We start from the raw sequence: 14561 nt of genomic DNA on the forward strand, positions 1-14561 counted from the left end.
CGCCATGATAATGTCATAAAAACACAGGAAAAGTTTGATAATATGCAAACTAAATTAGCTGTGTGTAGGGAAGGCGACGTGAAGTACCAGAAGTGACTGACACTGATATGAATGGGACTGCTATTTTAATTCCAAATCATTTTTAATTACAGGAAAAAAAAAAAAAACAACCTCCCTGCTTTTTAAAAGGCAGCATGAAGTGTGACTCTGTGTGTGTGTGAGAGAGGGAATAGAAGGGACAGCAACACTAATTACCGCTCTGGTAATCAGCTCATACATCAAGTGAAGGGTGCAGACAGATAGGGACACTCAGCAGCCCTCATCCTGTCTCCTGGGAGAGTTTGGATTTTCACAGGGTCAACAAATCTCTCAAACAGTCCACGATTTTAAATATTTTACTATTTTCATAATAAACTGTTGCATGATTCTGCCCCCCAGTCCCCTCCGCTGCTTTGATCAGATAGACATGAGACCAGCTGAGAACCCATCACACTAGAAGGACTTGTTTCTCCTAACTTTTGTATTAGTTCCAATCTTCTCCACAGCCCACTGATGCAGGTTTTTTTTTAATCCCTTTCTAGCATTGGGCACGGTGGGGTACTTTACACTCATGGGCAGCTGCTCCAGTACATCTCATACTATTAGTGCTATGGAACCATCACTGAAGGTGCTTCATCCGACATTTGTGGTGTTTATGCATCATTGATGTGGAGAGGACGTCGCAGGAAGTAAGTATCTCCCGCAGTAGCAGCATAAAATCAATAAACAGGAAGCCAGCCACATTTTTTTAATCGTTATATTTTAATTTCTGCAGAAGACAAAAATGACAAGCAATTTATTTACAGAAATACCTGTACAAAAGCAAAAATTAAATTATGTAAAATAGTTCATAAATAGAGGTGGACTTCAGCGTTCAGTATATTTTGCCATGTTCAGCTAAGCTGCGTGCATAGTGACTCCTAATAAAACGATGATTAAAACGGATTTGTCAATTCTACATTAATATCCAAGTCGCAGGACAAATAGAGTATGGTTAATATTACAACTCCCTCTACGCACTGTGAAATGTCTGGACACTTAAGAACCTTAGGTCCGAGGCAGACAGAACACACACCTCGGCTGGTTACGAGCTTTGAAGTTTCGACTCGCATTTGCCGGTAAACGCTTTCTGATTATATTGATGAAAGCACATCATCTATTTCTCAGCAGCTGCACCCTAAGGCTTTCCTTTTCTCTCTTCTCTCCCCTGCACCAACACCTCTTCCTCTTTATCACTTCTTCAGACGTGTGAACTGACATCAATCATTATATATAGAACATAATCTCTGGATCTGTGTGCGCGTGCATCAGTGTGCATCACCGAGGTGTATGTTTTGCCAGCAAACTATAATTTCCCAACATTCCATTTCTTCTACCTGTCCTCCGAATTCTTCGTTAGTGGTTAACGAAGCCACCGTGTTTCTGAAAATGTCTGTTGACAAACTTGGTTTAGCTCTTCATTCGTTTGCTCTGAGCTTAACTATTGCAGCATTGACTATTGATAATTCCTTCCTTAAATGCCACGACTGTGATGATCCCAGTTATCAACATTAGTCTGTATATAAACAGCAGTTTGGTCAGGAAACCATGCTAAAATTTGAACTTCAGATGGATTGGTATGCTAAGATATCACCTAAAATGTGTACAGTTGTTACTTGTTGATAGACTTGACAACATCTGACCGATCATACGTGAAGAAGCCACAAGATAAAAGCTTTTTTTGACTTTTTTTTTTCTTTTCCTTTAAAGTCTATCATATAAACTTCACCAGGGTTTGTGTCGTTTGAGCAGAAAGTACTCCTCTTTCACTTTAGAAAGCATCTTGGTTTTTATACTAGTCAAAACCGACAACGAGTCATACCAATAACGGTATAAAAAGGCACAGTTGCATATTTTGCATTCACTCTATAGATTTGTTTTCTTTTTTTTTTCCTTTTTGTACAGAAGCACTCTAAATATACAAAGTGGCACTGGAAAGGATAAAGAAAATCATGTGAAGAACGCTCTAACAAAGTTTACATTTGGAAAACAAAAACAGACAGAACTGTAAATTCATGCCAACTGAGAATCATCTCGGATTACGTTACAAATGTGCAATGTTCACAAGTAATCTTCCAATGATATCACTGTGAGTCTGAGGTGGAGAGAATTCAAATGAAAAGAAAAGCAATCACAAGGATGAATAAAGAACATTTGGTCAGAAGAAAGGAAAATCAAACGCAAACATTTAGCGAAATGTAACAAAGAGTGATGCTAAATAAAGCAATGAATGAACAGTTGAAGTATACGTTTAATTTTTCATCCTCGTCAAACTGATATACTAAGCCATATTACATGTCTAATGTTCATTTATAACAAAAGCAAGCAAATGGACCTCCAAAGTTCACAGGGTAAGAGTTTTAAGGGTTTTTTTTTCTTTTTTTTTTGTCATTTGTTAGATTTTTTTTCATTCATTTTTTTAGTTTTTTTTTCCTTCATAGTAAGTGAAGAAGAATCCCTTTAAACGTGCAATAAAAAGTACATATTTCTGTATACAGTTGATAAGCATCAGAGCACTTCTTTTTAACGACGAGTAGTACACACAGACTACAGATTCAGGAGGCTGTGAGGAGGGAAAAAAACAAAACAAAAGGGACAGTTTGTTAAAACTGAAGGGATTTCTAACGTACAAAATAATAGTTTCATTGCATCTGGTTATTGTCACCCACATTAAAAGGCAGGATTTTGTGCCTCATACTCAGAAGTGTACTCTCAACTTAGTACTAGTTTTGTTTTGACTCTTGGTGGGCAAAGGACCTTCACTTATGTATGTATATCTGTGTGTGTATGTGTGTGTGTGAGTGTGTGTGTGTAAGAAAGTAGGTGTTTATAGGTGGAGTGTGATATCCTTGCTGAAAGTTTCGGTGTGTGCAGATATTTAAACACACACGCACACAACCAGATAAAAGCTAATTGTGTCTTGTTTAATTTTGAGAGGCCTTGTCTCTAACAGAGCTTTGGTTTCTGCATAGCAACTATTGTTGCCAAGCACAACAGATGCTGCTGGCCAGCCATTTACCTACTGACATCGTAAAAGGTACATTTTAGTGATTGTACGTTCAGCTGGTTCTCATTCTTAAGGTGTGTATCAGTTTTGTGAACGCAAATGAACACTGATCTGTTTATTGCTCAGTTAAACTCTTACTAAGAGAATGTTATGCTGGACCAGCCCAAGCAGGTAGGACCAAGTAAGCTCAATCATGTCCCTGGTAGCTATCTGTTTATCTAAAGGGAGACCCAGTAGTTCCAATACACGTATGTAAGGTGCTGTGACTGTGTATGTTGTTGTGTGCCATAGGTCACAGGGATTCTATTTAAATCTGAGATGACAAAAGAAAAAAACACACCTCGGCATAATGTCTCCTGAACAAAATAACAGGAAGTTACCTACATTTGCATATTTCAGCAAAAATGGGCAACCTCAGACAGGTCGGGGATGTAGAAAAAAAAAATTAAAAAATGAAGAGGAGGGGCATGTGTGGTGATTGACAGTTTAGGTATAAAGCATGTGTCCAGAATATGGTTTGAAATTATGTACAGCTCATCACCCCCATGAGAAAGTGTGCATGAGTGTGTTTTGATGCGTGTATTGAAAAGCAGGTGAGGCACGCAACTCACTCTGGTCAGTGTTCACCGGTTGCAGCTTGTATGCGGCCGCTTGGACATAGAAAGTGTTATCTACAGACCCCCCACCCCCTTAGTCAATGCACAAACTGTTTCAGGTATCTGGCCCCAAATGGTCTTGCTTTAACTATCCATGCCATCAGCGCTAAGCTCATGCGTTGTTTCTTGTCCACGATTGGCATTTTTACTGTATTTTATTTATTTGTCTTGTTGTTATTGGGTTTTTTGGTCTCTTGGTGAACTCAATGGGTTTGTCCAGTGTAAGAGGTCCAGTCCTTGGACAGATTGCATACAGATGTGATGCATTAAAAAAACATTCTATTATCCTGCTCCCCTACCGACAAAAATAGAACGGAAAAAATAACAGCACCAGTCTTGCCTGCTTCCTTCCATTTAGTATCAGTTAGAAAAAAAAGGAGGAACAAACAGAAGAGAATAGTCTGAGTCTTTTAAGTGGCTAGATTATGCATGCATGTTGTTTATGAAGTTGTCTACAGAACCAGGCAGCACTTTGGAAAAAAAAAAGTCAGAGGGCCCGAAACGCTAGCAGCAAAGTAACACAGCACTCATCCACCAGCATCCCCCTCTCTCCACCTCTGCCTCCCTCTGTCTCTCTCAAACCTCCTCCTCCTCGGTCATGTCCTCCTCTCGCATCCGCAGAACCTTTTGCCATGCTTTTGAAGTCTTTTATTACTTACAGATTAAGAGTCCTGCTTATTTTTGAAACGAGCGCAAGCTTGCAGTGAGAGGAGCGTTCACGCCAGGGTTTGGTTTACTAACTGTGTCTGTCTGGAGTTGGTGGATTTGAATCTGTACTTTGTTGGGTGTTTTTGTTTTACAGGTAGACTTCCCGCCTGGTGAGCGTGCCACACTGCGTGGGCTTGTATTCGCCCGTTGGCGCTAGTGGAATTTCTTCAGTGGGGCGGGATGTCTCTTCAGAGCTGGAGAATCCGGCCGAGCTGAAGGCGTCGTAGGATGAGGAGGAGGAGGCCATCTTCTTGTTGAGGAGGTTGCGGTTGCGGTCACCCAGCAGGTGCGAGGGGTCTCCGTTGGCGACGGCCAGCGTCTCCTGGCTGCCAGGTTGCTCGGCGACGCTGCCCCCGGGCGAGGTCATGAAGGTGGAGAGCTTGGGAGGGGTGGCCTTGGGCCTGCGTTCGGGCGAAGTGCGGACCGGCATCCAGCAGGCGTCGGAGTGGCCGTACTCATCACACTCCCGCGTGCACTTACCCGTCATGGCTACGTCAGGCAGGGGCCGAGAGTCTATACAAAACAGAGAGAGAGAGAGAGAGAGAGAGAGAGAGAGCAGGTAGCTTAGCTATTTCATCTTTGGCAGCTAGAAGACATTCCTATACATCTATAATGTTGCTGTGGTATGCGCCTCATGAAGCATAAAACAACACACTGTCACCGAAGCAAAGAACAGAAAGCTACATGAGAACAAACAGCATCCCCTTAGGGAGGATTTTCAGCTGGCTAAGTGTTAGTGAGTGAGAAAGAGAAAGATAAAGCCAGGTCTATAAAATGCTTTGCATCTAAATACTGAATTTTTTAAAGCTAGTTTCAAAACAAATACAAAGCTACACTTATCAATCTTCACTATTCATCATCTGCTAAATTTAACATTTAGAGTATTTTAGTGTTTTCAGTCATATTTAAAAATGTTCTGAGATGTTTTAGCTTCAGGATTAACGCATACCACGTAAAAGATAATACACAAACATCAACACATCAACAAAAAAAAGTGATGTGATTTTTCTTAAAAAACAAACAAACATAAAACAACATGCTTCAAAAAACGTGGGGGCAAATCCTCTCTGTTCTGTTGTTTCTCCCTCAAAATACTAATGGTGTAAAACTCAGACTAAGGGGTGTGTGTTTAGCTGCTAGTCTTTAGTGCTTAAGTGTGTGTTCATATGAGTGCATGTGTATGCGGATTTGTTTTTTCAGATTAATGAGCTGAGTCTACAAAAGTAGTAGCTTGCACCATTTAAGTCCCAGAGAGAAGATATAAATATAAAAATCATATTTTTTAAATCACCTCCCTGTACTCAGTAGATTCTGAAGAAGCTCTATTATCATTATACAGCAGAAGAAAAACATCTTTACTTAGCAACAGAAAGCTGGGTTAATATTCGGAGGCACTGTTTTTCCCCAGAAATACAGAAAATGACCCAAGTCCAGGTTAAAAGCTTCAGTTGAAATCTCCTGAAGGAGGTGAATAAATAAATAAATTAAATTGTTCCATACAAATGACATCTCCTTAATCGAACAAAGTGATGAGACAGGAAGGATGGACCAAGCTTCAGTTTGAATTGGACAGGAAACTGCATGGAAGCACACACAACAGCTGTCTCTCACTATCTGTCATTGTTCTATCAGTCTTTAGTGCCAAAGCTTTAATGTTAGAGATGGTCGGTTAATGACCAAATGCGGGGTATGACACAAGCAAGAGAGGGTGAGTGCAAATCTAAAAGAAAGCATGCTGCTTTTGGCTGAGGAGGAAGATTAGTTTTAACCATGGCTTACTTTTATTGTTCTTTTTCTCCTGCAAAGAAAGAATAAAATAGAATCACTGTTTGGTATCTGTACACTGTTCTATATCTTTACAAAAAGCACAATGGCTACATTGGATCAAGTTAAGAAAATATGGCTTCTAATTTCAGAAACTTTGGAATTATATGCCACATGCTATGTTGTATAAAAGATGTGCATAAAAGATGTATTTTAAAAAAAAGAAAAGCAAAGAACAGACAAAAGCCAAAAGATTAAAAATAAGAAACATGAGATTTCAACTACATTTATCCAGTCAACACTGTACGCTAACAGCTATCAAAAAGCAATGGCTGATGATTGTGCCATGATCAGCTTCAATGATGAGCACTTTCGCTACACACTGGGGACTTTTTACAGATGAACCCCTGTAAAACCTAATCCTTTCCCCTCTCTCTTACAAATCCCTCGCCAGGTCCCACTCTGCATTAACCTCGACTGGCCCACAAACATGTTCATCTGACCTCAGCCCCTACCGGCCAAAGCATCAAGTCCCTCCAAGGACTTCAGCAATTGTCGCTAGTTTGGTGCTAACAAGACCCTGTGATTTGAGATGGGGTAAGTTGAGTTAGGGTTAGCTTCAGCATCCAAGAAGACAAATAGAATTGTGGCTCAGTAAAGGCTGGGGACAGTGGAGTTCATGCTGGGCTCACATTAAGAAGAGTGAGGCTGGATGGTGGTTTAGAGGAGAGGTGTGGCGGCGCGATCGCTAATCTCCATCACGCTCTGGTGAGTGTTCAGTCATGCTATGCTACCTGAACAGTTCTAATCACACTGATGAACGTGTGCACGCTCAGAATGACAGTAAGTCTTCAGCCTACAGCAGGGATGCTCAATAACAGTCTTGAATCCCAGCCCTGGTATTTGATACCAAGAAAAAAGCAACACTTATTTGTATATAAACTAGTGGGTATAGAATATTGTTCAAACTCATTTAAACCCAAACACTCGTAATTGAAAATAGCTGGTAGAAATCAGCTTCAAAGCAGCAATCACATTGCACTTCATCTTACTTTTCAGTTTTCCTGCCCTCATTTACATCAACAGCAAGAGCTGCATTTATTAATTTTTTGGGAGGTGGGGTTGGGGGTCTCGTTCTACTCCCAAAAAATATTGGACCCCAAAGTGTATATAGAAAAATAAAATAAACCCTACTAAAAAAAACTTTACACAAAACAAGACAGATTCACTGACACATCACTCAACCAGTGCAATCATGGTTTCAATCCAGTCTTCTCTGCAGTAGTAGCAGCAGGAGAAATAAGATTTTACTTTTACTTCTCCTGCTTGACACTGCTGTCTGGTGTATAATGATCATCTGAAGGAGGGTCTGCCTCTGCTACACCTTTCCCACCTTTTCTCTCTCTTTCTCGCACACCACACTCTTCCACAATTAAGCCATCAGGGCCTTGTTGCAGTTCTCAGCCTCAACCCTGAATGCTTTGTGAGCTCTTAAGGGGCACCCCTGATCTGACCAGACCGCTGGCCATTGGTTAAAGTGTCAGGGTCCAGCTGATGACCACATCACCTCAATCATTCCATCTGACCATCTCAGCGTCCCCACTGTGATCTTTGAGCAAAGGCTGTCTTTCTCTCCCTCAATGTCTTCCAATCTTCCTTTTTCTCTTGTCTTCATGCACTCCCCATCCACTTCCCCCCTGGGGTCTTCCGTTTTCTCCTTTCATCTAGCGCTCACAACCGCACTGACAACTACTTCCTCCCAGTGAGAGCAAACAAAGACGCAGCGTGTGTGAGTGTGAGTTTATTAGCGCGGCTTGTCCACTGCCGGCTGCTTTCTGTTGCTGCTGTACGGAGCCTCTCAGTCAGTCACTATGGCGTATAAACCTCTGACAACTGTGCATCCAAATGCCGCTTGAAGGTCTCGGCCCGAGTATGATTCATAACAGCGCCACTGGTTTAATCTCGGCTAAGAAGAGTCATTCACTTCCACTGATCAAAAGCAGACGAGGCCAACATATTCATTTCATTTTCCATTCAAATGAGCAGTCTAGTCACCGCAACAAAACCATCTGCCCATTTTCAACACATTCGAGCCAAAGGAAAGAAGAGCCAGGTTTGCATGAGCAGGCCAGTGAAGTGTAAAAGATCTTTATGGAGGTGATGTAGTGCAAATACTAAAGGAGAGTAATACAGTCACCACTTATTATATTAGGAATTGATCATTAGCAATGCTCTGATTATTTCTGACAGATAATGAAGGCTGAATGATTTGAAGTAAATAGAAAACTGCATATTTTCAGACCAATATTGAAATGAGAATATAAATGGGATTATCTTCTGTAAATTAATCTCAAGGCTTCTTTTCCTCTCAAGAACATCAGCATGTGTTTTTCTGGCTGGGGGCTTGAATGCTGAATGTAGTGTGCCAAGTCCTCAGTGCAGTCTGCAAGTTCACAACTTCTGTCTTTAGGTTCACTTAACCGACTTGGAACTGCTTGAAACACTGTTGAAAAATGTAGCATGTGTTTAATCTTGCAGTACTCTGAATGTTAAAATTCTATTTTGATATAAAGTTAAAATTACCTCTGACTTTAGAGTGTTACTTTAGAGGATAAACTGCAATACTTTTGTACTGATTACAAAAGCAACCTGTGCATAAGCTTTGGAAGACTGAATGCTAAAGTGCCAGCTAATCGCTGCTGATTTATCAGGACATAAAATTTAATAATGGTGTTTTTAATCAAGTATTTAAGTTTAATCAAGTAATTGTGACAGGCCTAAATTAGAGAGTAACATTGTGCTCTATCTCACCATCAAACTGAGGAAGAATTCAGCTCTGTCTATATTTAACCTGGCCTTAATTGGATTCCACCATTTAAAGTTTATGTTTCTTATTTAAGCCTGTGGGCCCACTGGCGACTCTCCCCCCGATAATGTGATTGGGATGGTACAGAACATTGTTTTATTTTAGACGCTGGTCAGTCGAAGGCTACGGCAGAGCATGTAATCGTGATTTTCACAAGCTATGTCTCCCTTCCATCACATTATATGCATAACACAGAGTATTTAAAACACCAATCAAATAAGTTCCATAAACCTGAACTAATCCAATATAGTATGTGTATTAGATCTGCTCAAATATGTACCGGGGCGAATTATACCAGTAGTAGCTCAGCTCTCACTGTAAAGGTTCCCTTCTTCTCCTCAAAGTAGCAAAAGACCTGAATGGGTCCTACAGTATGAATGGATGACTGGAATTATACACACAGAGTAATGAGCTAATATACATTATTAAAAATAAAAAGCATCATGAAGGGTTCTTTGTAGCCATGCCAGAAAAGAATCACTTGGTTCCCACAAGAACTTTTCAGTAAAGTAAGATTCTCTATCTATTAAAAGTTTTTCTTAGAACCGTACATCCATGCCAAGAAACATGAAAGCCGCCTTTTACTTTTAAGAGTGAGCTCTCATTCAGGGGCATTGTCATACACACACACACACACATACAGAATTACAGTAAAAGGTCATTCCATTGAGCAACACACATTTAAAGCTTCCAAATCCCCCTACAGAGCCTGGCACTCTCTCTTCTCTTTAGGGTTTCTAATCCCACTGACCCTAAATGTGACCCACTGCCACTTTTAAGACTATAGACTCACAAAGTCACACACTGGAGGCCTTGAACAGTAGGGGCTGTGGCTGGGCAGGCCCCTCGGGGCAGGGTGCATGAAGCTCGGACACGCAGAAGGCCGGAAACGATAGTGGCTCCGCGACACGCTAACTGTCACTCCACATAGTGGGCTTTTCTGCCAATGGGGGCTCGGCGCATAATGCGTGCCATTTTCCACAGGCAGGCCCTTTGAATATACTCAAAAGAAGCATCCACTTCTAGCCGATGGAGGGATCGAGAATGAGGGATAAGGGATGGGGGCAGCGGAAGAAATGGCTGAGGGCTATTCTGTGAGTTAATTACATACGGACAAAATTGGATTCTTTGGCACAGTTGGTTCCCTGCTGTTGTGAGGCTAGTGACAGAGCACTGGAGGCTGTATGTGGGCCAGAGACCCGCCATGACTGACATGACTTGTAAAGGGGGGGGTGGGGGGTGAGAGAATTGTGTGTTATCCTACTGAAAGCTGAAGGAGATCATGGTATGCGCTTATGAAAGTGAACATGTATTGATAATAGAATTGAACACTCAAGCAGTCGGAACAAACCTACATAATACATAAATTAAAATAAAATCCACACACACTTCCCTTCTGTCATTCTAAAATTAAAGAAAATAAAATGAGTAATCTCACTACTTTAATTGCCTTTGAAACACCTCCAGTTTCACATGCTCCTCACATTCCACATTCACAATAAGAAGCTTGTTTCACTCGTCCAACACTGACTCCTTTACCTATCACTCGCCCTCATTCTCTTTTCTCCAATAAAATTCTAATGCACATCACACTCTTCCTCTTACCAGGCTAAAAACGTCTCTCTTTAACAGTTCATTAACTCGCCTAAGTCTTGGGACACTTCACATGTTTCTCATTTGTTTCCACCAAAAAAAGAACGGCTTGTCCCTCTCAGAAGGCAATGCTAGGAAAATAGCATGAAAGAAAAAAAAAACACCTTTCTTATATAGCTGTGTTATGTAGCTCTGGCTGATAAGCCTCAAACAACTCTGAAGATTGGTGACAAGAAACGGTGAGGAGAAAGCATGAGCTTAATGTAGGCTACATGCTGTGTCAGAAGGATTACTGTAAGTGTGGGGGGTGATATTTACTGGATCTTTTAACCTAGCCTTTAGACAAGGTCGTTTGATATGGGGAGAGAGCAGGAGGGAGAGGGAGAGGGAGAGACTGACTCGCTCTTGTCTTTACTATGAGGACTCTGTCTGATTGGCTTGTGCTGGGCCCAGTTGGTAGACTCATTACAGGCCGAATGATGTGCTAGTCTCTGTCTGGCTCTTCATCCGCGGCTAAGTCCAGAAACCTAGCGGCATGCTAAAGAGAAACAGGCTTCATCAAAGTCCCCTACCCACACTCTCTTTCCCAGACAGACTCTTACAAGCAGACACACACATGCTATAAATCAATGGGAAGGTTAAAAATGTATAGCTGAGTTGTATAGACATACAGCAAAGGTAAGTAAATGATTTAGTGATGCTAAATATCTGTCTATGTAAACTCTTTGAAAATGTCAGTTGTACTATACATAGTTGTCATTTTGGGAGTGATGGACTGATAGGTATGAATTCTAAATGCCTGGAATAATATTGTACACTAATAACAGCAAATGTTATGATGACTATTTTATATATTAATGTAAATATCATGGTGGCGCAGCAGGTAGTGCTGCAGTCACACAGCTCCAGGGACCTGGAGGTTGTGGGTTCGATTCCCGCGCCGAATGACTGTGAGGAGTTGGTGTGTTCTCCCCGTGTCCACGTGGGTTTCCTCCGGTGCTCCGGTTTCCTCCCACAGTCCAAAAACATACGTTGGTAGGTGAATTGGTGACTCAAAAGTGTCCGTAGGTGTGAGTGTGTGAGTGAATGTGTGTGTGTTGCCCTGTGTGGCGCCCCCTCCAGGGTGTATTCCTGCCTTGCGCCCAATGATTCCAGGTAGGCTAGGGACCCACCACGACCCTGAACTGGATAAGTGGTTACAGAAATTGAATGAATGTAAATATCATAAACTCAATTAATCTAATCTAGATTCAAGATGTTATATAACATGCCTTGTTCTTTGGGAACATTCAGAAACCATTCAATTATAAATGATATAGTGTAATTATCTTACTATAGTTAAGTTAGCTGTCGCTGATTTGATTAGTATGTTTTCAACACAAGGCTTTCTAACTGCTAATGTATATTTTCATTCCCAGTGTTTTACAGCCCTCACAGTCACTATGGACTCATCTACAGATCTGGCCGTCGTGTTGTGTTTTGCCTTGTTTTACTGATAATAGTTCAAATAGGTGAAGTTGCAGTGTAGCAGCATCATATGACATGACATATTGTTTGTTTGTTTGTTTTTTTTATTGGAAAACACTCATTCCATACTTTTAAAATGTTAATGTAAATAATTGTAACTTTCCTGAGATTGCTATCTATTTTTCATCTCCCGTTTTGTAAAAGTGACACATCCGTCATCCCGGGGGTGTTTTTCGCTGAGTAAAGTAGCACTGGCTTCCCGCTAGGGCTGTGCTGATGAATGGGAAGGAGGGCGCTGGTAGAATTCCAAGATGGCAGAGGCCAGCTTTGACCTGGTTTGCTTCAGTAAGTTCAGCATCCAGCTGCATATGCTTTCAGTGGCGTCGCATCAGTGAGCCAGGGCAACAGCATAAAACAACCCAACACAACACAACGCAGCCACAACACAACACAGGGACAAGAGCCATGTCTGCTGCGGTACAGTGAACACAAGACAGACGTGTGTGTATCTTTCTCTCTTTCCCCCTTTTCATTTCCGTTCTTCTCCTCCGGAGTGGCCTTGTGTTCTGTGTTGCCATGCGTTTCAGAAATGCTTTTTTCCCCCTCACATGGCGCTTTGGGTCATTTCCACAAAATGTTTTAAAAAGCAAATGTATTACGCTCAGTGACTAATACACAATATGATAACGCCTCTAATAGATAATTAAAATATGCTAATGCAAATGAAAACTAACTGCTTATGTGAGACAAATATCAACAACCATCCCTAAATGAAATATATTCAATGAAATGTGCATGCACATCCTTCAGGCAGCTGAATAGGTAAAGACATGGTCCTCTATGATGGTGAACAGTACTTGGGGAAATAATTAGTGTATGGTTAGACCACTCCAACTGTGATTAATTGAGGAGAGATTAACTAGCATAATTTCATTCCAGTGATGATGTGGCTGCCAATTACCTAATGCAACACACACCCTCCCTTTCTGTCTCTGCTTTTTCCCCCATTTTTCACTGCTTTCTTCTATTTCTCTCTCACTCTCTCCTTCCATCAGCAGTCATTATAAGCTGAAGGTTGCATAAATATGGTACTAACCTTTTGTTCGTCACTTTTAAAGCGTTCCACATAGCACACCCACCACACTGATCTAAATGAATTAGCACTTAAAGTGACAAAAACAAAAGCTAGCTTCTGCCATTACAACACATCGTTAAAATCCAAGCCATGCCACCACAATGCCACCAAAATCAGCAAACCTGCAGAGACTGAGCAGAAAGACAGAACTGACATTTGAAAACACATGTAGAGCTCACAGCAAGACAGAAAAGCTAATGCCCTCACCCCACATTCATAAAAAAAGGTAATAATAAAAAAAAAATAATATAAATTAAATATAATTCATAGCATAGGTTCATTCATAGGTACTAACCCTTACATTTCACAGATTATATAGCAAAAGAAGGATAGGTGAGAAGAGTATGTGGCATTCAATAAACAGACATAGTGAAACAGGCAATGTGTTTAAGAAAATGGTAGGGCTTCATCTATAAGATTGACTCTGCTGAGGGAGGAAGTAACTACGAGAGACAGACGGGGTTAAAATCTCCAATATGTGTTTGTGTGCATGTGCGTGCACGAGTGTGTATGCACTTATTTATTTATTTCTCTCCCTTCACTGCCGGTCTTTAGACTGCGTCTCATTGGCTCAGAGCTGGTCGCCTTATCGCACGCTCCCAGACGCACACACACAATAGCCTATTTTACACCATTAAATGCGTATTTGTCAAAATACAATTTCAATTAAATCCCGCAAACCTGCCGGTTTGTGCTTTGCTCCACTTACCACTGAGGGACTGGAAATGAGGAGGGAAGAAAGAAAGGCCTGAATAACTCTATCTCTATATAAACATATATGAGGAAAAGAGGGGCACCAGATTGTTTGAGTCGTACAATGAAGTTGGGCCGATTCGCCGAATTTTAAATAAAGAAAAAAAAAATCTAACAGTTGCTTTAACTGCGATTCGGCACAGAGGTCTGTTCACATCATACACAGGAAGTAAATAATTCAAAGGAACGGTTTGAAACAAAGTGTTTCCTGCTCAAAGTGAACTGTAATTCCAACTGTGTTTGAATAGTTGTTTGAATAGAATAATAAATAATAGATTTATGGTAAGAAAGGTTCATTACTACAACACTGACATTACATTATAAGGCCATTATCGTGTTTTCCAAGACCATTTTCTAATTTCTATTTAATCCTTAGCATCAATCAGGGTGTTTGTGTTACTGTGGCTTTAAAAAGTGATCTATGCAAATGAACTTGGCCACCTTGAATTTTGTCTCATTCAAAAAGCACTCCGAGCTAAAACACTCTTTATAACCTCAGTATGAGTGGGCGGGGCTAAACTGTTATAGATTGAA

General features: G+C 40.9%; 1 protein-coding gene across 5 annotated transcripts in view; it reads right to left on the reverse strand.

Moving 5' to 3' along the window:
• Positions 1–780: 780 nt before the first annotated feature.
• pcdh7b (protocadherin 7b) overlaps positions 781–14561 on the reverse strand; it is a 137885-nt gene continuing 124104 nt past the window's right edge. For 2 of the 5 annotated variants that reach the window (XM_066681740.1, XM_066681739.1), the window contains exon 3: positions 781–4962. In XM_066681740.1, the coding sequence (XP_066537837.1) occupies positions 4538–4962 (425 nt within the window). In that variant the 3' untranslated portion in view covers positions 781–4537. Of the gene's footprint in view, positions 4963–6228; positions 6248–14561 lie in introns of all 5 variants that reach the window. The other 3 variants (XR_010804227.1, XM_066681742.1, XM_066681743.1) reach the window with 3 other exon arrangements.

Source organism: Hoplias malabaricus, chromosome 9 (genome assembly GCF_029633855.1).
Source record: "Hoplias malabaricus isolate fHopMal1 chromosome 9, fHopMal1.hap1, whole genome shotgun sequence".
NCBI classification, from domain to species: domain Eukaryota; kingdom Metazoa; phylum Chordata; class Actinopteri; order Characiformes; family Erythrinidae; genus Hoplias; species Hoplias malabaricus.